A 24,596-nucleotide genomic window follows, 5' to 3' on the forward strand; every position below is an offset into this window, starting at 1 on the left:
ACTGTTACCCAACTACCGACTTCGTCTTATACACTTCGAGTATTTACACAGGCTATACTGCACTCCTATCCAGCTCCACCAACTTGGACTCATATCCAGTGACAGTTGCATGCGCTGTGCTACCCCTCCTGCGGACTTTGCTCATCTAGAATGGTTAATCCCCCAGGTGTCAGAATTTTGGCAGGCGGTATGTGTCGCCATCTCAAAAATAACTTCCGCAACGGTGCAGCCTGATCCCTCCCTGTGTTTGCTCGGCTTTGTAAAATTCTGTCCAGACGCCTCTCGCCGCCTGATTGCGATGCTGCTGGTCCTTGCCTTGCGTAGTGTAGCTATGTGCTGGGGTCGCAAACCAGCACCCACGGTCGGTCACTGGTTGGAAGACGCCTCGAGGTGCCAAACCTTGCTGTCAGAATTTTGGGACTTACTACCTGCGAGGTCCCGTACTATTGACATATGGGGACCCTTAGTGACATATCTCCACTCCCAGGCTCCCACAAGCCAAGCTGCCTCTCCCGCGCTCCCCGCCGACACCCCGCCCGCGTCGGCCACCGGTGCTAGTCAGTAATTGCTTCCCTCTAATTCCTCTACCTCCCCAGTCTGCTGCACAGACTACTATTGCCACAGACCTGCCCTCACCCCTTTTGGTGGGAGGGACATTATGGGTACTTTTGCTGTCATAAATATGATTGCACCAAATTTGTTTTTTGCAGATGGGAATGTCTTTTTCAACTATGATGCTTAACTTGGAACTTACTGTGTATGTCGATCTGACCTGATGCAAACTGTAATTAGTTTGTTTTGCATTTCTCAATAAAGGTTTTGAAAAATTAAAAACAAAAATGGTGTATCTTGATTCCACGATACGTAGATTTTTCTCCGTGGGGATGTATCATGACTCTATCTATACGAAAGAAACTTAATTTGACCGCTATTGCTGTCATGTTTCCTGTGAAAATGTCTGGCCACGGGATAATTAAAATCCTTATTAGTGATGGCACGTAAGTGCTGCAGGATTCTGAGTTGTAGTTGTAGCCTGGTGCTCCCAATATATTTGTGGCCGCTGGGATTCTCCAGAACGTATACAACGAAATCACTGGTACAGGTAATATATTTGTTGATAAGCCTCATCCTGCCTTGCTCATCTCTATAACTGCTGCGAGTTTTGCTGTTTTTGCAAGCTTTGCAGGAATGGCATTTGGAAAAACATTTCTGTGGGTTTATCCAAGTGCCTGTACTAGTGTGGTTGTGAAACATCTACATACCAAGGGATGGGGTTGCCTGCAACCGTACATATTCAATCATGGCTTTCATACATATTTTAGCGGGCACCTCCATTAAGCGCCACACAACTGGGTTGCAGAGAGGTGGTCCGTGGCCATGTACCTTTTTACACCACTCTGCAAACGTGCCTCTTGGCACACTGCTGGTGGGGTGATGAGGTCCTCTTGTGTCCTGAGGACCTCAGGATACAAGTGGACTTCATCCCTTGAGCAGCAGTGTGCCAGAAGCCATGTTTGCAGAGTGGTATAAAAAGGGGGCGTGGCCTCAGGCCACTCTCAGCAATCCAGCTGTGTGGGGCCTACTGGATGTACCTGGTGGGCTAGTTGGCCCACAGGGACCCTCCGGAATGAAAGGGGCTTAATACCCCAACTAAGAACGTGCCAGGAGGCGCGTTTGCAGAGTGGAGGAGAAAGGGGGCATGGCCTGTGTCCACCTCTAAGCAATCCCACTGTGTGGGTCTTACTGGAGGTAAGACGTAGGGTAGTTGGCCCTTAAGGACCCCCAGCAGCGAAGGGGACTTCAATCCCCATTCAAGAGCGCACCAGGGCGTGCGTGTGCAGAGTGGTGGGCAAAGGGGGCATGGCCTGCTATGAGAACTTAGCAATCCTGCTGTGTGGGACTTACTGGAGGTAATAAGAGGGGCAGTTGTCCCCAAGGTTGTCCTTGGGGCCACTACCCCTCCTGTTACCTCCAGTAAGTCCCGCACAGTGGGATTGCTAAGACGTCTTTGGAGGCCATGCCCTATTTCTCCACCACTCTGCAAATGTGTCTCCTAGCAGACTACGGGATGGGGATAAAGTCCACTTTACTCCTGAGGGACTTTGGGGACCAAAAAGCCCTCCTGGTACCTCCTGTAAGTCTTACACAGCAGAATTCCTGAGCGCTGGTTAGAGGACCAGCACCATTTCTCCACCACTCTGCAAACGTGTCTACTAGTTAAAGACGTGTTTGCAATTCAATAGATTTCGAGAGTTAAAGCTATTGGCGTTGTAAATGTAAAAGTTTTTTACTCATGTTTTTTGGAATGGAGAGAATGTACGTTGTGTGTAGTGGAATTATGTGGTAAGTTGTGCAGTGAAATTATGTGGATAGAAAGTATGTGGTATTTAGTGTGGAGGAACTATGCAGAGTGGGATTATGTGTTATGGAGGGTAATTATGTGGTATGTTAGTCTTTGTGTGGAGTGGAACCTCAGGTTTTATCTTCCTCGTTTCCATAGAAGCTCAACTATGAACTCAGTGAGATAAAAAAGAAGGAATCACTGAGAAGCACTTGTGGACCTAGTCAGAGGTATGAGTAGGGCCACTAGAATTATGTGACTGTTTGGCTGCACCGACTTTCGCACAATTATACATTTACTGCACTATCCACATAATTCATAATCTGCAGATTTGTACAAAAAAAGCCTTGTTTTTAGCTCAAATGGCTCAAATGTTTCCAACACGTGTCACAGCGTGGTGGAAGGCCCTTTGCAAACCTAGAATGATCAGCTGTTACTTATTGCTAAATGTGGGTGTTAAATTGGTACTAATGGTGTGCTTTCCACTGCGCCTCTCTTGTCTCTTTCTGCATTTCTGTTGCTTCTCTCTGCACTTTTCTTTCTTTTTCTGCACTTCTCTTGCCTCTTTCTGAAAATCTGTTGTACTTTCCGTACCCCTCTTCCCTCTTTCTGCATGTCTGTTGCCTCTTTCTGCACCTCATTGGTTCTTTCTGTACCCCTCTTATGTCTTTCTGCACCCTTTTTGCTTCTTTCTATACTCTGTTCCTTCTTTCTGCACTTCTTTTGTTTCTTTCTGCATCCCTCTTGCCTCTCTCTCCACCCCTCTTCACTCTTTCTGCACTTCTGTTGCTTCTTTCTGTACTTATCTTGCTTCTTTCTGCACCTCACTTGCTTCTTTCTGTACCTCTATTGCCTCTTTCTGCAGTGCTCTTGCCTCATTCTCTACTTCACTTGCCTCTTTCTATAACTCTCTTGCCTCTTTGTGCACCTCTCTTGCCTCTTTCTGTACCTCACTTGCTTCTTTCTGCACCCCTTTTGTCCTGTTTCTACACCCCTCTTCCCTCTTTGTGGAACTCTCTTGCCTCTTTTCTATATTTCTCTTACCTCTTTCTGCATCACTCTTGCCTCTTTCTGTACCTCTGTTCCTTCTTTCTTTACCTGTCTTGTCTCTTTCTGTCTTATAGTTAGTTGGACATTTCACTCGTACAAAACCAGTGAAATTCAGCCGTCATAGTTAGTTAAGCTAACTATAACTTGCACCCCCGCAATGCACTGCTGATGACGTCACATATGGTCAATGACATCACTGATGACATCTCAAATGACATCACTAATGACATCATCCATATGATAATCTAATATACCTCCTCACACCCTAATATAACCTTTGATAAACCTACTCTAAAATACAGACTACCATTTTAGAAACCATAGACACACCAATACCAGTCACTACACACCCACTCACTGATTCCTAGGTCTACACACACTTCCACTCATTCACCCATACAGTCACTCATACATACAGTCACTCACCAATACAGCACTATCATTTGCACTCATACACCTATACAGACACTCACACACTTAGTCAGTCATGCAAAGAATCAATCACACTCTCATTTACTCACCTATACACTTATACACACACCACTTCACTTATTCATGTAAATGTATTGCGACTTATATAGCGCACGTATCACCCGAAGGCATCAAGGTGCTTGCCTTGGGAACCCGTCCTGACTTTTTCCCTGTGAGATAACCCCTACTGGGCATCCCCAAGGTGAAAGCCAGGCATCCCGCAGCGGGTGGGCCGCCGTAGTCAAAGTCAAAGTCAAAGTCAAAAGGATTTATATAGCGCGCTACATACCCAGAGGGTCTCAAGGCGCTTGAGGAAGGGTGGGCGGATTACTTGGCAAATATCCAAGTTTTAAGTTGCTTTCTGTTGGACAGGCCACATGAAGGGCCGCTCTCCCCCGGCCCAACCAGGCCCGAGCCCGGTCACGCAAGTACCACACACCACCATTGCACGTCCTCCGTCCCCTCAGGGACCCCTGCCCTCGAGCATGTCGACCTCGTGGGTCCGATCCACTGCCGGCCCACGCGCCCATCCTGGGGCGCCATCTTGGACACTCCACCACGAGGCCGCCTGGCCCCCGATCGACCTCAACCCTGGGCCTGGCCCGGCCTCAGACATCCCGGCACCACCATCCACCCAGGAGGTGAGCGGGCTACTTGGCAAGTCAATGGGAGAAAGAGGTGTCGATGGCTCTCCCCCGCCAAGTGCCGCTCGCCCATCGCCTCCCCGGGCGCTGGCTCCACCCCCCTGCTGGGTGTCTGGACTCCCTCATCCCGGACCTCCCGACCTCCAAGTGCGAGGGTCCGGACATCAAAGCACACCAGCCCTATAACTGGGGCAGCTCCAGAGCAGGAAGGCAGTTGTATCTTGGAGTCGAGAGACGCAAAGAGGAACTCATCCTAGACGGACTACTGGCGCTGCCGTAGCTCTGTCTTGTGCACCATCGTCCTGCCTGCTGGCGCTGCCGCAACCTTCGTAACCTTCGTAAAGCTTCATCGTCGTCGGGACCTGCTGGCGTGGCCGCGGACCGCTTGTAACCGTCATCTTCACCGGGACCTGCTGGCTCCGCCGCGGACCGTCGTTTCCTTCGTCCATCTCGGGACCTGCTGGCTCCGCCGCGGCCCGATCATCTAGAACGCCGAGCTCGAGGATTGAGAGCTATATCCATCTTTTGGTAACAAGACTGTCCCGCTACCCCTTTTCCCAAACCAGAGACCAGAATCGAGGGGACCCCTGAGTCCAGACCTCCTTGTATCATTTCATCGTAACTTAAAGAATTGCCTATAAAGTCTCGTTGAACTTTAACCTTGTGTGGTGTCCGTCTGTGGGGGGGAAGTTACTTGTCTGTACGATCGCTGGAGACGGCTCTCCCCGGAGACCTCTCCCCTTACTCTCGGCCGACCCTCCCGGTCCGTCTAACATTGGTGGCCAGCGGCGCGCTCCGAATCACCGCATAAACGTACAGAGAGTAGCTCACCCCACGACGAAATCACAATGACAACTAAAGAAAGCGGATCAACCGAGAAGTTCCAGATGGAGAAATTGGATGAGTACAGCCATCGTGAACTAAAACAATTCTGCATCGAACTAGGTATCGCTACCACCGGACTAAGTACCAAAGACGATTTTAAGCATGCCCTAGAATCTTGGGCAGAAACCGGGGCTGCCGGAACCCCCGATCAAAGCACCGCAGCAAAAACCACCACGGCCCCTGAAGAGCGAAGAACGGGTCTCTCGCAAGACGAGATCCAGGAAAGAGAAAAAACCCGACTACACGAGCTGGAAATGGCCCGACTCAAAATGGACGTTGAACTTAAGTTGGCCGAACAAAAAATCAACTTAGAGCACCTGCGTCTCCGAGAAGAAAGAGAGGAGAAACAGAGACAAAGGGAGCTCGAGGAAAAGAAACTGGCGTACGAACACGAGCGGAACCTAGCTGAGATCAACCTACGCAAGCAGAATAAAGGAGTAGGGGTGCCTGAGCAACCCCACATCCCAGGGGCAACAGAGAAAAAGGTACACATCCCCAAGGATGTCGTTCGAGAATACTTCCGAGAGGACGACATCCAGCAATGGTTTAAGGCCTATGAAATCGCTATGACTGCACACCGGATCGATAGAAGCGATTGGGGAGCCGGTCTATGGGGGAGATTCCTCAATGAGGGCCGCGATGCCCTGCTACAGCTCCCGGACCACCAGATGACCTCCTATGACCATATGAAAGCTGCACTCCTCACCCGCTATGGCCTCACACCCGAGATGTACCGTCAGAGGTTCCGAGACTGCACCCGCATCCCGGGTACAACTTGGGTGGACTATGTAAACTACTTTAGCCGAGCCTTCGAGGGCTGGATCAAAGGAAGCAACGTCACAACCTACGAACAACTGTTTAATCTTATGGTATGGGAGCATCTGTCGAACAATTGCTTCATTGAACTCCGCCAGCACCTCCTCGACAGCAAGTTAACGGATCCCCGGCAGCTCGCAGCCGAAGCTGACCGGTGGGAGATCACCAGAGTGGGCCGGAATGGGTCCTACGAACAGAACCGGAACAACAATGGTCAGCACCGTCCCCGAGGAGGAGGAGGGGGCCAAGGACGCGGAAGAGACAACGCCCCGGTCGCCCCCGCTACCAGCACCACCCCCCCGGCCAACCGGGGCAGCACCCCGGCGCGACCGGGTTACCGAGCCAATGTTACGTGCCATCGATGCCAACGAGTCGGCCACTATGCAAACGACCCAAGCTGCCCCCAGTACCAGAGCCCAAGACCCCGCCAAGTAGCCGCTGCTGCTCTAGGGGAGGAACAGATCACAGAGGAACAAGAGGAATATGAACAAGAGCATCAAGAATGGGAGCCAGCCGCCATGGCTCTAGCATGGTTAGGGGGGAAAGACATGGTCCCGCGGGTCCCCCTACCCGCTAACACCCAGAAGTACAGCCAATGGGTGAGCATCAATGGACGCCGGGCCGAAGCCCTTCGTGACACCGGGGCCAGTGTAACAGCCGTCCGCTGTCACCTGGTGACCCCAGAACAGTATCTACCGAACATTCTCTGCCCTGTACGTTCAGCCGATAACTCAGAAAGTCTGTGTCGGATGGCCTGCGTCCCCTTCGAATGGGGAGGGGTCTCCGGCATGTTGAAAGTAACGGTCCGAGACGATGCCCCCTTAGACTGCCTCCTGGGGAATGACCTTGAAAGCTCTCCGTGGGCAGCCGTAGAACGAAGAGAACACCTGGGGATGTTAGGCGTCCCAGACTGGGCGTGCGTCACCACCCGGTCCATGGCCGCCCGTGCCAACCACCGCCCAGAAGAACCCGAATGGCCGGCGCCACCGCCTCCGGTCGCCCCAGCCGAAACCACCGACCGTGACGTCCCCCCCGAACCAGCTCAACCTTCCGACCTCGCTAACCTCGACCAGTGGCCTCAAGAGGGGGGCCCACGCAAGAACAATTTCGCCAAGAACAGAAGACCTGTCCCTCCCTCGAGGGACTCCGCCAGCAAGCGCTCGCCCAAAGCACAGGGGATACCTCCGGAACTCACTGGGTCTACTGGGACAATGATCTGCTGTACAGTGAGCAAAGAATCGCAGAGCTGGGGGCCAGCCGAGTACTAGTGGTGCCACTCCGTTTTAGAGACTTTCTGCTAAACCTGGCCCACGATGTCCCCCTGGCAGGACACCTGGGACAAGATAAAACCTACAGTCGCCTAGTGACCCACTTCTTCTGGCCCAAAATGAGGAACGATGTACACCAGCATTGCCGATCTTGCCCCACGTGCCAAGCCAGTGGAAAGAGCGGCCGCAAACTAAAGGCCCCCCTGCAACCTTTTCCCGTGGTCACCACCCCGTTCGAGAGGGTCGGGATAGACATCGTGGGGCCCCTGGACCCGCGCACAAAACAAGGCCATCGATTCATCTTGGTGCTAGTGGACCACGCCACCCGCTACCCTGAGGCTGTTCCCCTGCGGACTGTGACAGCCCCGGTAGTCGGCCGGGCTCTGATGGGGATCTTCTCCCATGTGGGCTTCCCCCGAGAAGTCGTCAGCGACAGAGGCACGAACTTTATTTCTAAATATATGAAATCCCTCTGGCAACAGTGCGGGGTTACCTACCGATTCACGACCCCCTATCACCCTCAAGGGAACGGACTCGTTGAGCGGTTCAACCGCACGCTAAAAGGGATGATCGGGGGTTGGAAGAGCCCCTCCGTCGCCAGTGGGATGTGCTGCTGCCGTGCCTCCTCTTCGCCTATCGGGAGGTCCCCCAGAAATCCCTGGGCTTCAGCCCGTTTGAACTGCTATATGGACACCCAGTGCGGGGGCCGCTCAGCCTAGTCAAAGAAGGCTGGGAGATGCCTCCGCTAAAGAACCCTCCAGATGTCTTCCGGTACCTCCTAACCCTCCGCAACCAGACCCGGCGGTTCAGGGAGCTGGCAAAAGCTAACCTAGAGGCCAGTCAAGAGGACATGAAAAAGTGGTATGACCGGAATGCCTCATCCATTGAATTTGAACCTGGCCAACAGGTATGGGTGATGTCCCCCACCGAGCCATGCGCCCTGCAAGACAAATGGACAGGGCCCTTCAAAGTAGTCGAGCGCAAGGGCCCTACCACCTATCTCATCGACATGGAATCTTCCCGGAACCCCCTCCGGGTCCTCCACGCTAACAGACTGAAGCCCCACTTTGTGCGTACAGAACTCAGCCTCCTGATGGCCACAGACAATGGGGCTGAAGAAGACTCCGAGCCCCTCCCTGACCTCCTACGGACTCGGGAGCAAGACGGCTCCGTGGATGGGGTCCGACTCTCGGAGGCCCTCACCAGAGAACAACGCCAGGAGTGTCGAGTCCTCCTGTCACAGTTCGCCAGCCTGTTCTCCCTCACCCCAGGTGTCACTTCCTGGTGTGTGCACGATGTGGACACGGGGGACAGCCCCCCTATCCGCCACCGGGCCTACCGCGTGCCAGATCGGGTACGGGCCTGCATCCAGGAAGAAGTAGCCAAGATGCTCACGCTCGGGGTCATCGAGCCCTCAGACAGCCCCTGGGCCAGCCCTGTAGTACTGGTCCCCAAAGCAGCTGCCCCCGGCACCACACCAGAGCTCCGGTTCTGCGTCGACTACCGGGGCTTGAATGCGGTCACCAGAACAGACGCACATCCCATCCCCCGGGCAGATGAACTAATCGACCGCATGGGAGCTGCCCGCTACCTCAGTATCTTCGACCTGACGGCGGGCTACTGGCAAATCGGCCTCACACCCCGGGCGCAAGAACGTTCTGCCTTTTCCACCCCCGATGGCCAGTACCATTTCACAGTCATGCCCTTCGGCATGAAGAATGCCCCAGCAACATTCCAACGGCTCGTCAATCAAGTCCTGGCGGGGCTCGAAGGATTCAGCGCCGCCTACCTAGACGACATAGCTGTATACAGCCACCATTGGTCCGAACACCTCCACCACCTCCGAGCAGTGCTGCAAGCCCTTCAGCGAGCTGGCCTCACGATCAAGGCCAGCAAGTGTCAAATTGGGCAAGGGTCTGTAACCTACCTCGGACACCAGGTGGGAAGCGGCCTGGTGGCCCCTCTGCAGCTAAAAATTGCCGCCATCCAGTCCTGGCAGCCCCCCATCACCCAGACCGAGGTACGAGCCTTCCTGGGCCTCACGGGCTATTACCGAAGGTTCGTGAAAGACTATGGTACTATAGTGGGGCCCCTCACAGAACTCACGTCAAAGAATCAGCCCAAGAAAGTCAACTGGACCCCAGAGTGTCAAGCTGCATTTGAACAATTGAAAGCCGCCATGTGTTCCGCCCCTGTGCTCCAGGCCCCCGACTACAGCCGGGAATTCGTCGTCCAGACGGATGCCTCCGACCATGGCATTGGGGCGGTCCTGTCTCAAGTGAACACCGAAGGCCTTGATCAACCGGTAGCCTTCATCAGCCGGCGACTCCTACCACGGGAACAACGCTGGAGCACCATAGAGAGGGAGGCCTTCGCTGTGGTATGGGCCCTCAAGAAGCTCCGGCCCTACCTTTTTGGCACACACTTTCGGGTGCAGACCGACCACCGACCCCTGCAGTGGCTGATGCAGATGCGGGGGGAAAACCCAAAGTTACTACGCTGGTCCATCTCCCTACAAGGTATGGACTTCACAGTTGAACACCGGCCTGGGCCAGATCACGCCAACGCGGATGGCCTGTCCCGGTTCTTCCGCCTCGACGAGGAGAGTCCCCAAGAGGATGGGTAACTCTCCCCGCCTTCAGCTGGGGGGGACGCATGTTGGACAGGCCACATGAAGGGCCGCTCTCCCCCGGCCCAACCAGGCCCGAGCCCGGTCACGCAAGTACCACACACCACCATTGCACGTCCTCCGTCCCCTCAGGGACCCCTGCCCTCGAGCATGTCGACCTCGTGGGTCCGATCCACTGCCGGCCCACGCGCCCATCCTGGGGCGCCATCTTGGACACTCCACCACGAGGCCGCCTGGCCCCCGATCGACCTCAACCCTGGGCCTGGCCCGGCCTCAGACATCCCGGCACCACCATCCACCCAGGAGGTGAGCGGGCTACTTGGCAAGTCAATGGGAGAAAGAGGTGTCGATGGCTCTCCCCCGCCAAGTGCCGCTCGCCCATCGCCTCCCCGGGCGCTGGCTCCACCCCCCTGCTGGGTGTCTGGACTCCCTCATCCCGGACCTCCCGACCTCCAAGTGCGAGGGTCCGGACATCAAAGCACACCAGCCCTATAACTGGGGCAGCTCCAGAGCAGGAAGGCAGTTGTATCTTGGAGTCGAGAGACGCAAAGAGGAACTCATCCTAGACGGACTACTGGCGCTGCCGTAGCTCTGTCTTGTGCACCATCGTCCTGCCTGCTGGCGCTGCCGCAACCTTCGTAACCTTCGTAAAGCTTCATCGTCGTCGGGACCTGCTGGCGTGGCCGCGGACCGTTTGTAACCGTCATCTTCACCGGGACCTGCTGGCTCCGCCGCGGACCGTCGTTTCCTTCGTCCATCTCGGGACCTGCTGGCTCCGCCGCGGCCCGATCATCTAGAACGCCGAGCTCGAGGATTGAGAGCTATATCCATCTTTTGGTAACAAGACTGTCCCGCTACCCCTTTTCCCAAACCAGAGACCAGAATCGAGGGGACCCCTGAGTCCAGACCTCCTTGTATCATTTCATCGTAACTTAAAGAATTGCCTATAAAGTCTCGTTGAACTTTAACCTTGTGTGGTGTCCGTCTGTGGGGGGGAAGTTACTTGTCTGTACGATCGCTGGAGACGGCTCTCCCCGGAGACCTCTCCCCTTACTCTCGGCCGACCCTCCCGGTCCGTCTAACACTTTCTGAATGCTAGTTGATTCTGAGTGAGACGGAGGTGAGTGGGGAGTGAGTTCCAGGTTTTAGCAGCCAGGTAGGAGAAGGATCTACCTCCCATGGTGGTTTTATTGATGCGAGGTACGGTAGCAAGGGCTTGGTTGGAGGAACGTAGCTGGCGGGGAGGGGGGTGTAGAAGGAAAGTCGAGTGTTGAGGCAATCGGGTCCGAGTTGGTAAAGTGATTTGTGTGCGTGGGTTAGGAGGCGGAAGGTAATCCTCTTATTGACGGGGAGCCAGTGGAGTTTTTTCAGGTGACTGGAGATGTGGTCTTTACGTGGGATGTCAAGTATGAGTCTGGCTGATGCGTTCTGGATGCGTTGGAGTTTTTTCTGGAGTTTTGAGGTGGTGCCGGCGTATAGGGTGTTTCCATAGTCCAGGCGGCTTGTAACCAGTGCATGGGTGACCCTTTTTCTGGTTTCGGTGGGGATCCAGCAAAATGTTTTTTTGAGCATGCGAAGAATGTTGAAGCAAGATGATGAGACGGCGCTGACCTGTCTGGACATCGAGAGTGAGGAGTCTAAAATGACGCCCAGGTTCCGTGCGTGATCCGTCGGGATGGGTGCTTTTCCAAGAGCCTCTGGCCACCAGGAGTCATCCCAGGCGGAGGGAGAGGTTCCTAAGATAAGGACTTCTGTTTTATCGGAGTTAAGTTTTAGACGGCTATGCTTCATCCATTCGGCTACTTCTTTCATTCCTTCATGAAGGTTGGTTTTGGCGGTATTAGGGTCTTTGGTGAGTGAGAGGATCAGTTGGGTGTCATCTGCGTAGGAGATGATGTTGAGGTTGTGTTGGCGTGCGATGGCCGCGAGGGGGCTCATGTATACGTTGAAGAGGGTGGGGCTGAGTGAGGATCCTTGCGGTACGCCGCTGATGACTTCAGTGGTCTCTGACTTGAATGGTGGGAGGCGGACTCTCTGGGTTCTTCCGGTGAGGCACGAAGTGATCCATTCCAGTGCTTTTCCTTGGATTCCGATGTTTCTGAGGCGCTGTAGAAGGATGCTATTGCAGACTGTGTCGAAGGCTGCGAAGAGGTCGAGGAGGATGAGGGCGACTGTGTCTCCATTGTCCAGTAGAGTTCGAATGTCGTCTGTTGCGGCGATGAGGGCGGTCTCCGTGCTGTGTTTGACTCAGAAGCCGGACTGCGAAGGGTCGAGGGATTTGTTGGTTTCGAGGAAGGTGGCGAACTGGTTGTTGACGGCTTTCTCGATGACTTTGGCCGGGAATGGTAGGAGCGAGATGGGTCGGTAGTTTTTGAGTTCGGTGGGGTCAGCTGTGGGTTTTTTCAGAAGGGCGCTGAGTTCTGCGTGTTTCCAGCTTTCTGGGAAGGTGGCGGAGTTGAGGGAGCAGTTGATGATGTCTCGGAGGTGTGGTGCTATGATGGAATCTGCTTTGTTGAAGATGTGGTGAGGGCATGGGTCTGTGGGGGATCCTGAGTGGATGGAGTTCATCAGGCGGATGGTGTCCTCAGTGGAGATTGGGTTCCAGTCATTAAGGATGTTCAAGGGGGGTGAAGGTACGGCGGAGGGTTGGGAGGGTTGGTCTCCGGGTTGGTTGTTGAAGCTGTAGTGGATGTCTGCGATTTTGTTGTGGAAGAAGGAAGCTAGGGAGTCGCAGAGGGCTTGAGAGGGGGTGATGTCATTGGAGTTGGCGGAGGGGTTGGTAAATTCTTTGACGATGTTGAATAATTCCTTGCTGTTGTGGGCGTTGTTATCTAGTCGGTCTTTGAATGCGGCTTTCTTAGCAGTCCGGATCAGTTGGTGGTGTATGCGGGTGGCATTTTTGAAGGCGTCCCTGGTGATGGTGTTTGGGTCTTTTTTTCCAGGCCTTCTCGAGGGAGCGACAGAGTTTCTTAGATTTCTTAAGATCGTCGTTGAACCAGGAGGCGTTTTTGCTGCCTAGTTTGGTTTGACGTTTTTTCAACGGTGCTAGGATGTCAGCGCTGTTAGATAGCCATTGGGTGAAGTTAATGGCTGCTTGGTCGGGGTTTGAGGTGTGGACAAGGGGGTTTTTAAGCAGCGATGAGGAGATCTGGTCGATGGTGATTTTGTTCCAGTTTCTTCGTAGAGTAGGTTGAGGGAGGTTGTGAGTTTTGGTCTTATTGTAGGTAAAGTGAACGCAGCTGTGGTCCGTCCAGTGTAGAGTTGTGGTGTGACTGAAGGAGATATGTTGAGATTAAGCACGGAGTTGCAGCGTGGGACCCCATGATTAGAATAGGCACCGAGGCGAGAATTATCGAGCCCGTCGACATTTTGGGCTCAGGACCCTGCCGCATCGGGAATTGAACCATGGTCCCGGGCCAGACCTCTGCATCAGGGTCTGCCGCTCTAATCAGTGAGCCACACTCCTCCACTCCTTCACTATTCATACAGATACTAACACATACTAACTCTCTTATACAATCACTGATACAAGCACACATTCATCACAATCACTCATTCTCACATATAGTCAACTATATACTCTAACACTCACTTATACTGCCTTTCACATATGTAATTACTCACACATGTACAATTGAGATATTCATTCACTCACCAACACAGCCATACACACACTCACCCACCCATACAGCCCCTCCCAGATGCCCTCTTGAACCCATACACCCAGTGAATCACCCACTCACACATCCATGCAGTGAGTCACACACACCTCACCCTTCCACACAGACACTCAGACGCCAATACAGATACTCAGACAAGCAATCAATAACCCATATAGACACTCATGTAGCTACTCACCAACCCAAGCAGCCACTTACGCACCAACTGACAGTTTGTTACAGACATTCATACAGATTAGTCACTAACCCATGCATTCAGTAACACACATTTAATCACTCACTTATACAGTGAGTCACACACCTACTAAATCATCCATTCAGACAGTCATACACTCACTCATTCTTCAAAACACCTTGGTCTATATATATAAATATAAAACATATTTAAACTTTACAGAAACACACAGTCACTGGATTTTGTCATCAGTGATGTCATTTAGGACGTCATCAGTGATGTGGAGGGATATAGCATTAGTAAAATTATTGAGGGTGGATTATGACAGGCTTTAGTTGGGTTGAAACACTACCCCAAGAGATTGTAGTGGATAAAGTTATTGCAAGCATCCTCCCATCACCTTTTGTATATTTGATGTAACGCCCTAAGTGGCCAAAGGTAGGCTCAGACGTGGGTCCCTTCCTCACTGTGATACTGGAACTATGCTACACCCAATTGAAGGTCTTGGGTTGCTTGTTGCTTTCCAGTTCAGAGAGGACCTGCATTTCTTTCTGCACTGTTCCTATTGGAAGACTGGTTAGCATATAACAGTTAAACTGGTGTCCCTGAAGGAATTATTTCAATTCTATTCAATAAATTAATAATATTGCCACAAGAGTGGTCAATCATTTAAACTTGAGCAAGGAAAGAAACAGATTTAAACTGTTTTTTATTACGCAAAATTATTTTCTTTTTTGTTTTTTGGATCTTTTTTCTTTTTTGATACACAAATCTAAAATATGGCAACAGAAATACTACTATACAAGCAAAAAAATATTTTCACAGTAGTATCAGGCAACTTTTGCTATATACATGAAAAGATGAATATCATGTCAAAAAAACAGTACTTTACAATGATCCAATTATTTGATACTCAAACTAATATGACAGTAGTCAGCAAAACGTTGCCAGGCGTCGACGTTTCGGTCCTTAATTGGTTAAAACAATCCATAGGACCATCTTCAGGACCATACGCTGCACATATTAATCCAAGACCTCCGTTAGTGCTAAGATCTCTCTACGTATTCTCATTGTGGGATCTCCTCTCAGTTTTCTATAGTGTGTAGGGTTATTCAGCTGACGTAAGACCTCCTTATCATAATCCGTTTTATTCTGCAGAATGATCCCACCCCCCTTATCTGCTGGCTTCACTATAAGATCATCCAGGTTGGACAGGGACTGGAGCACTATTTTGGCGTCTTTTGAAAAATTATGTTTAGCATATTTTCTATTAAGAAACATTTGTTGGGTTTCATTAAGTACCACATTCTCGAACGTGATAAGGTCTTTTGGCATCATATGAGTGGGTGGAAAAAAGGTTGAGGGACACTTTAGACCACTAATGTTGGATTCGAATGTTGTTTGGGGATTTTCAGAGAAGAAGAACTTCAAACGTATAGTCCAAAAGAACTTATAAAGCTCGACGAATGTCCGAAAAGCATCATTTCTATTGGTAGGGACGAAGGACAGCCCATAGCTCAGTATCTCCACTTCCTGTGAACTCAACTCATGTGAGGATAAATTGAAAATCGGAACAATGGCTAAACTCTGATTATTTAGCATTTCTGTATCCGATTCTGGAGTTACCATTCGTAATAGTTGTTCCGTGTTTGGCGGAACCCCGGGGTATACTGGTTCCTGTACCAGCCCCTCCTGTTGTTCCGGGAACGACCTCTCTGATGTTGTGTACCCCTCCCTAAAAAAGCAGGGGTATTGGGTCCTCTTCCTCCTCTATAGTTTGAACCACCCCCCCGATGTGAAGACTCGTCAGAACCTGAAGACCCGGTCTCGGAAAAGGTGATATGTCTAGGGACCTGGTTTGTCTGGTTATTAGTAGACTGAAAAAAGTATTTTTTCAAGTAGGGATACGTCCGTTCTTTACTATAGTTTTTAAAATCTTTTTGTAATTTTTCAGTTTTTTTAATGATATTGTTCTTTTGAAAATCAGTGATAATAGTGTCAAGCTTTTTAAGAAACTCCTCCGTGTCTGTGGCCACAGAATCTTCACGGACCTGTTTCTCTAGTTCTGCAATTTCCAACCTTAGTTTGTCAATATGTTTTAATGCCGTCTCTATGCTCAAGACCATCCAGCTTCTAGAACATTTGTTTCCCACGAAACTGAAGCCAACTTTATAGTCCTCGTCCTCTACGAAGATTGCTGGTATATTACGGACTTGTAGTCCGAGGGGTATAATGTTATTGCTCAAGCAGTCTGTTAGAAATTTAGCATGTAACTCAGTTCTTATGAGTTTTTTATGTAATCGCTCTAGGGCGTTCCGAGCTGCAGACTGTTGGATATTTAGGGTATTCCCTCTGTTTTGTGGTCCTAACAATGATGGACCACCTGCTATTTTAGTTATATAGTCATCGGTGTAAGTGAGGGTTTCTTGTTCAGACATAGGGAAAAATACCTTAATCACAAGTTATCTCCATCCTGGTTCTCTGAGGTAGCATGCTGGGCATAAGAACATTGGTTAGAATGCTACTCCCAGTGATTACCAGTGGTTAGATTTATTGCAGGCTTCCTCCTGCCACTGGAGGAAGAATGGTATATTTGCAGGTTAGAGTAATAGAGTGTCTTGTAATAGACAGGTTCCAAAGTAATGTGTTGTATAGTGTGTACAAGGACCAGCAGCATCAAATAACGTCATTAAGCAAAGTGGAAAGAATAACATTTGAGAAAGCTGGAAACAATAATAAATGCGTGAGTATAGTAGAGACAGCAATAACGGATTTAAGCAGTTCTATCATGCAAGGAAAGTTACTATCTAAACCTGGGTTCTCCATTGTCGGTCCTGGAGGGCTGGATCCATGCCAGATGTTTAGCATATCCACATTTAGCTAAATGTAGTTAGCTTAAAAGTGGATGTATGACGTAACAACGCGAGTCAGTACAATGCATGCCGTTACTTCGCGTCGTTACAACGACTGCGATGTTACCACGCTATGCCATTACAACGCAAGTCTTTACATCGACTTGCGCTAGATGGCAAGATAACATTAGAATAGTGTAATTTACTATTCCAACTCCAGTCCACTTAACAGTAGGGAAGGTGTTGGGATAGTAAACTACACTATTTGTAATGTTAGCACACCATCTAGTGCAAATCGCTGTAAAGACTTGCGTTGTTATGTTATAGCGTGCTTACATCGTGGTCGTTGTAACGACCGCGATGTAACAGCATCGGGGTGTACTGACCGCTATATTAAGGATATTTCCCGCTTAAAAATCTGGTTGGATCCAACCCTCCAAGGCCAACATGTTGGGGTATGCTCGGGACATATTATATGCCATATTGACCATATTGATCATGAGAAAGTTCCCTTTTGAAGGATGAAAATGATGCGAAGGTTCATATTGAAGGTAGTATAATGTACCATATTGGGGCGCATCCAGAGAATGACTTATTTCTGAAAATTACTCACCCATCAATCAGAATCCTGCCTAATGGGTGCAAAATAGAGATTTAACGTTATCAATAATGGATTGAGAACAATAAATGAAGTTGATCGAGTCAATCTGGCCTCGTTCCTGTGGTCAGCTTAGTTTTATATGCATTGAATTTGAGGTGATGAAACGTAATCCAGGATTGCATGTTTTCAAGTGTTGAAGAAGCTAAAATGATGTCTTCAGGAAGGTGACCTTCAGGTAGAGCTTAGAATGATCCACATATTGGTGGTAATAAATCTCACAATCAGCCTTTGTCTTAAGTCATGATCTTCACAACCAAGAGATCTATAGACTGGAGCACCCACAGCAGATGCACAAAGAGGGGTGAGCATTCTGCACCTCAATATCAAGAGCCGCACCTGAAAGGGACCAGTAAGGAGGACAGCACACTCTGAAAACAGGAACTACAGTCCCACTCTTCTCCTCTACCATCTACCAGATGGCATTTTTCAGGATGTCTAATCAGCAGCCCTCCGAATCAAATGTATCTAATCGATTTCTAATGCGAAAGCTGTCTGGCCTTTCCCCACTTCAGTGCCCAGGTTTCCTCCTTCCAGTCTCAGGAATGTCAGTAATAGACTTACACTGTCTTGGAAAGAACTCTCACCTCCATCTTCTGCACATGAACAGCCCAGGAGTTTCCAAAATGAAAACTATAGGCCTGTGCCACTTTGGTTCACTAAGACACTCACATATGTGTGGAACACGGAGAACACACACAACATACAAATACCCTTTCTCTAATGATCTAAGCACAAGGATCCAGGCTTGTCTGTAGCAGTGTAAGTTTATACAAGTGGGCCAGTTGGCTTCAACTTCAACGGCATGGTTAAAAGGTGTGACCACACTAAGAATTGCACAAACACAGTATGCTGCTACCACCATACCACACGCAGGAACATGTGACAAGAACAGTAGTCCTTTGCCACTATGAAGAGTACACTTGGTGTGCCCCTCCAGCTACAGGACGAGGCCTAGGTCTTTGTGCACAGGTGAGATTAGCATAAGGCTGGGGCCACAATCCAAAAACTGGGATACCAGATACTCACAGTTGGGCACTCGAGGCAGGGGACATGACTGTACACCATGCAGGGAATATTTCTGTCCCAATAAGCATATGTTAATGACTTTCAGATTAAAAAGGTATGTTTATAAACTTACAAACCACTGTGATTGCGATGGGAGGTGAAATATCACTGCCTTTGTCGTTCTGAACTTTGCAGGCGTAGTAGCCAGTATCACTGCTGATTGCCTTGTGGAATACCAACACTCTTGCAGATCCTTCCTTCAGCCAGATGTTATTCTTGTACCAAATATAAGTGATCTTTTCTTGATTTCCACTAGGAACTTCACAGGTCAGAGTGGCTGTTTCCTCTTCACGAATCTCTGAAGACGGTGACACCAAGACTCTTGCCGCTGTGAAAGAGGGGGACCATGTTGTATCAAAATATGCATAATATAGCTTTCTTTGCCAACTTTGACACATTATTCCACTAGTTCTGTGTATAATCCAACTATTTTCATGTGTTATGTATACAATTTATAAAGTGCAGTATTGACAGCAAGGGATAACATGTAGCCGAGAGGAAAAACAAAATGAAAACCATAGTATCAGTTATTAATATCCATAATAATCCGCTATAAATAAATTGCAACTCTATTTTGAAATGAATAGTAATAATGAGGTACACAACTTGTTAGGCAAGAGTATATTGTGAATAGGTCACAGCAGCATTTATATAACATTGTGGTGGAGAGCTCCACACACATAGGTATACAGTTTAGTAAGAAATAGTAAGAAATAGTAAGAAATAAGAGATAAAGTACAAGTGCTGGTGAAATTGGGACTCTCTACTACTAACTGGGAGCGATATGGGGAAATTTAAAAAGAGGGTTAGGAAGGGACTTGCTAATCCAAACAAACACTCCTGTTACCTCCAGTAAGACCCACACAGCTGGATTACGGAGAGGTTGTCAGAGGCCACGTCCCATTTCTCCACCACTCTGCAAATGTGCCTCCCGGTGCACTGCTGCTGAGGGGAAGAAGTCCACTTCACTTTAGTACTGAGTCTCTCAGAAAGCAAGGGGACTTCATCCCCCCACCAGCAGTGTGCCGGGAGGCTCGTTTGCAGAGTGGTGGAGAAAGGGGGCATGGCCTCTGACCACCTCTCTTCAATTCTGCTGCATGCCCCCCCCCCTACCCTGGGCCCTTTTGGGGCCTGGAGACCCCATCCCCTGGGCCCTGCCACCTTTTACATGTTCTATTGAAAATAAATGGAGGGAGGCTGCCAACCCAAGGGCCCACCTTTTATTTTTTAAATATATATTTGAAAGGGAGGGGGCTGAGAGGTTCCGAGGATCCCATCCCCAGGGCCTGCCACTTTTGTCTTATATTTTTTTAATAAAATGGGAGGGGGGGCCGCGCGACTCCCCTCCGAGCCATTTGCGGCCCTGGGGAATCCATCCCCCCGGGCTGCCCCTTTTTTTATACATTTTTTAAGACAAAAGGGAGGGGGGCCACATGGCCAATATCAGCCCGGGGACCCCATCCCCGGGGCCAGGCCTTTATTTATATTTTAAAAATGGGCAGGGGGGCCCATGTGGCACCCCCTTCCCTCAGGGCCAGGTCTCTTCATTGTGTACCATGGGGGGAGCCTCATGGCCTCCGCAATTCCTGCTGGCTACCCGCCTCCTGCGTGAGCCGGCATTGCTTTGAGACCCAGGGAGCTGCTAACATGCAGCTCCCTCGATCTCAAAGCAATTTCAGTTTACCTGCTCGCTTCACAGTGGGCAGGGAAGCAGACATGCTGTGCTTTTAGCAAGTGAGAGCATTTTTGCTCTTGCTTGCTGAAAGAAGAGAGTTAGCTATGGCTCGGCGGGAGAGGTGCCATAGCAAACGGCAATATTCCAGAGGTGGCCACCCCAGGATATTGCTGCGCAGCCCCCCTTCTTTGGTAAGTAAGCCCCGGGGAGGTGGTGGTCCCCGGGGCTAGGGGTCCGCAACGGAAACCTCTTCATTATTGTATTTGTGCCCCAGGGAGGTGGCGGTCCCGTGCACCCCTCCTACATTTCCACAATGCCCCTGGGATCTAGCCCACCCGGGTGTTTTTCCAAAGCAAGCAGAGGAGTCCACACTTTAAAAAAAAATAATGCAGCAGATTCGCAGATCCATCCACGAGTCCATGCCCCTGATGTTTCCCCCCATCATATCTGGGGGGGTCAGGTTATTCATACTCTGCCCCTTGAAGTTGAAGTGTTGACAGACAATCACATTTTTGTAGGATTCGCGAGTCCACTGCAAGGAGTTTGGTCCCCAGATATCTATATTTTTTTAAAGATAGATATCTCAAGAACTACTGAACAGATTACACCAAATCATAAAAAGCATGCTTTCTGGACCAACATCTAGCTTTCTGCAACATTTGGTGTAATTCCGTTCAGTAGTTTGGGCTGCAGTCTGTAAAAAAATCCCCATAGACTTAACATGTGGAAAACATGTTGAATTTTTTTTGAAAACATATTTCATGAATATTTTATCACCGTACAGTCCAAAAATATAAATCACATTGCTTATATCCATCAAATATATCTCCATATTTACTCCCAACTAATCCCTTGGTTCCCCCCCCATCCCGTTTCAGTTGGTGTGGGCACATTTGAAATATATATATCACAGCATAGTTCCAGCTATAAGGATATCATTCGCAACACAATTCGCATATCAATAATCACATGTACGTTCCTTATACATTAATCCCCATCCTCCCTTTGTGAATCCAGCAGAGTCTGTACCAGTGCTTCCTAAGCTCTCGCCAATTCCAGAGCCTTTTCATTAGCCGTTCGTTTGGCCTGTTGAAATCTAATGACGCTCTAACTGCTAGCCCATTTATACAGTTCTGTCCTCCATAATGGAAACCAATGCAACAAGCATACAGCCATATCGTAGTCTAAGTGTCTATCCGTTATGTCGTTCAGGAGTTCCCCCACCTCCACCCCGTATCGCCCCAAGATCGGGCAGTTCCAGAGCATATCTTCTAGTTCCACGCCCTGTTCTAAACATCTAGGGCACGCTGCATCATGCACCTGGAAATATTTCCGGATCTTCCCTGGGGTCAAATAAGCTCGGTGTAGTATGAAAAATTGCACCTGCTGGAAACGTGCATTCCTGTTCCCCTTCCATGCTCTCCTAAGAATGTGGCCCCATGCTGCATCTGGTATTGGCCGGCCTATGTTCGCCTCCCATTTTAATTTCAGGTCATCTAATGGTCGCAGTCGCTCATGTAACATCCGAGACTGGAGACATGTGACTGCTCTAAAAGTCCCCGTGGCCATTACAACGGTGCACAGTCAAAATATCGATTCCCTAATATCGACCTACAGTAATATCGAGTTGCAAATATCGAAGGTGAAGAATATCGAGGACAAGAATATCGTTGGACAGAATATCGACCCTAAGGTAAGTAATATCGATTTTTTTTAATATCGATGTAAGTAATATCGAAATTAGTAATATCGATATCAATTATATCGATATCACTAATTTCGATGTTACTAATATCGATATTTTGTTTGTTGTTATGTATTTTATTATGTATTTTATATGTATTTTGTGTTATATGTTTTTGTTAAGTATTTTATTTGTTTTAAATTATATGTGTACTATTAATTATATATTAAAAATGTTATTTATAATTTAATTTTATGTTTCAGTACTGCAGCGGGTTGTGGGTTTATAGGGGAATAGGGTGGGACGTAATTTAATTATATTAAATTAATTATACATTTTTAGTAATTGTAAATTAATTTTAATTAATGTTTGCGTTTAAGTTCTGTAGCGGGTTGTGGGTTTATAGGGGAATTGGGTGGGAAGTAATTTAATTGTAATTAAGTAATTATTTATTTTTGATTGGTATTGATAATTATTTTATTTCTAATTAATTATTAATTGGTAATTAATTATTTTAATTGGTAATTAATTTTATTAATTGGTAATTAAGGTTTGTAATTGGTAATTACATTTTATAATTGGCAATTAATTTTTTTAATTGGTAATTAAGGTTTGTAATTGGTAATTACAATTTTTAATTGGCAATTAATTTTTTTAATTGGTAATAATTTTTTGAAATTGGTAAATAATAATTTTTATTGTTAATGATTTTTTTATTAATTGGAAATTTATTTTATTAATTGGTAAATAATTTTTTTTAAAAATACTTTTTATTCAGAAATAAATTTACTGTTTACCATTTTTTAATTGTTAATCAATTTTTTATTATTAATATGTTTTTTTGTTTAGAAAAATATTATAGTGTTCAATATTATTTGGTTATTTATATTTATTAATTAAGATTTATTGGTATTTATTGTTAATTTATTGTTAATTAATTATGTAATTGTAATTATGTTTTAGTAGTTATCAATAGGGATTTGCAAATGATGTAGTTATTTAAAAATAAAAATTGTAATTATTTTATTTAGAACAATTATTTATAAGTATGTTATATTTAACTTTACACTATCCAATGCTTTTCCTACTGTTGCACTCTCTGGAGTGGGAATAGTAATTTTTACTCCTACGCTATCCAACGCTTTCCCTACTGTTGCACTCTCTGAAGTGGGAATAGTAATTTTTACTCCTTCGCTATCCAATGTTTTCCCAACTGTCGCACTCTCTGGAGTGAGAATACAAATTTTTACCCCTACGCTATTCAACGCTTTCCCTACTGTTGGACTCTCTGGAGTCGGAATAGTACTTTTTACCCCTAAGCTATCCAACGCTTTCCTTATTCTTGCACCCTCTGGAGTGGGAATAGTAATTTTCACCCCTACGCTATACAACGCTTTCCCTACTGTTGCACTCTCTAGAGTGGGAATAGTAATTTTTACCCCTACGTTATCCAACGCTTTCCCTACTGTTGCATTCTCAGGAGTGGGAATAGTAATTTTTACCCCTACGCTATCCAACGCTTTCCCTACTGTTGCATTCTGTGGAGTGGGAATAGTAATTTTTACCCCTACGCTATCCAACGCTTACCCTACTGTTGCACTCTCTGGAGTGGGAATAGTAATTTTTACCCCTACGCTATCCAACGCTTTCCATACTGTTGCATTCTCTGGAGTGGGAATAGTAATTTTTACCCCTACGCTATCCAACGCTTTCCCTACTGTTGCACTCTCTGGAGTTGGAATAGTAATTTTTACCCCTATGCTATCCAACGCTTTCCCTACTGTTGCACTTTTTGGAGTTGGAATAGTAATTTTTACCCCTACGCTATCCAACGTTTTATATAATTAATTTAAAAAATATTAAAAGTATATTTAATTTTTTTAATTTATTAAACATAATTCTTTACTTTTTATTTATGTTTTTGTTTTATGTTTGTAAATGTATTTGTAATTTATAATATGTTTTATTAATTCATAAATTATTACATTAATTATTACAACTTATTGTTAAGTACATATATATTATATATTTTCTGTATATGTTTAATTAATGTATTATTATTATATATGTATTATTTAATAATTTTAAACATTATTAGATATTTTTAACTATGTTGATTTTATTTATTAGTGTTATTTACTTTATTTTACATTTATATTTTTACAGAAAAAAAACGATATTTTTAACATCGATATTTTTAACATCTATATTTTATTTTCGATATTTTTGTACTTACCATGTTGTAGATAGGATGTCGATATTCTTGCCTTCGATATTTTTGCATCGATATTCCTGTAGGTCGATATTTTGTAGGTCGATATTTTGTCAGTGATCCCATTACAACATATTGGCAAGCCATTGTAGTCATTGGCTCTGCCTGCCCTCCTTTCCAATGCTTCTGAATTGCCGCTATTACCGCTGCAGAAGCTACCTTCTGGGAGGGCATACCTCTCCTGTATCGCCTGGAAGGGCAGCAGCCCCCCCTCGTCGTACAAGTCCCCTATCATTTGGAGTCCTAGCTGTTCCCATTCCATGAGGGGGGTCCAGTCCCCACCATGTGGTAGTGCTGTCAGCATTCCTAATGGGATTTCCGGTGCATAGGGATGCGCTACCCATGCCCTATGCTGACTCCTGTTCCAACACAACCTCAGGGTTCTCTCTTCCATTGTTAAGTCCCGCAAGTTAAGTTTTTGTTGTAAG

At 47.6% G+C, this 24,596-nt stretch overlaps 1 protein-coding gene across 1 annotated transcript in view; it reads right to left on the reverse strand.

Annotated features, from left to right (window-relative positions):
* The window catches only part of SIGLEC1 (sialic acid binding Ig like lectin 1), a 315,685-nt gene that overhangs the window by 194,672 nt on the left and 96,417 nt on the right, over nucleotides 1-24,596 (reverse strand). Inside the window, 1 exon segment of the mRNA XM_086960128.1 lies at nucleotides 18,611-18,865. Coding sequence (XP_086816254.1) covers nucleotides 18,611-18,865 — 255 coding nt within the window.

The sequence above is a fragment of the Lissotriton vulgaris genome, chromosome 3_1 (assembly GCF_964263255.1).
Source record: "Lissotriton vulgaris chromosome 3_1, aLisVul1.2, whole genome shotgun sequence".
Classification (NCBI taxonomy): domain Eukaryota; kingdom Metazoa; phylum Chordata; class Amphibia; order Caudata; family Salamandridae; genus Lissotriton; species Lissotriton vulgaris.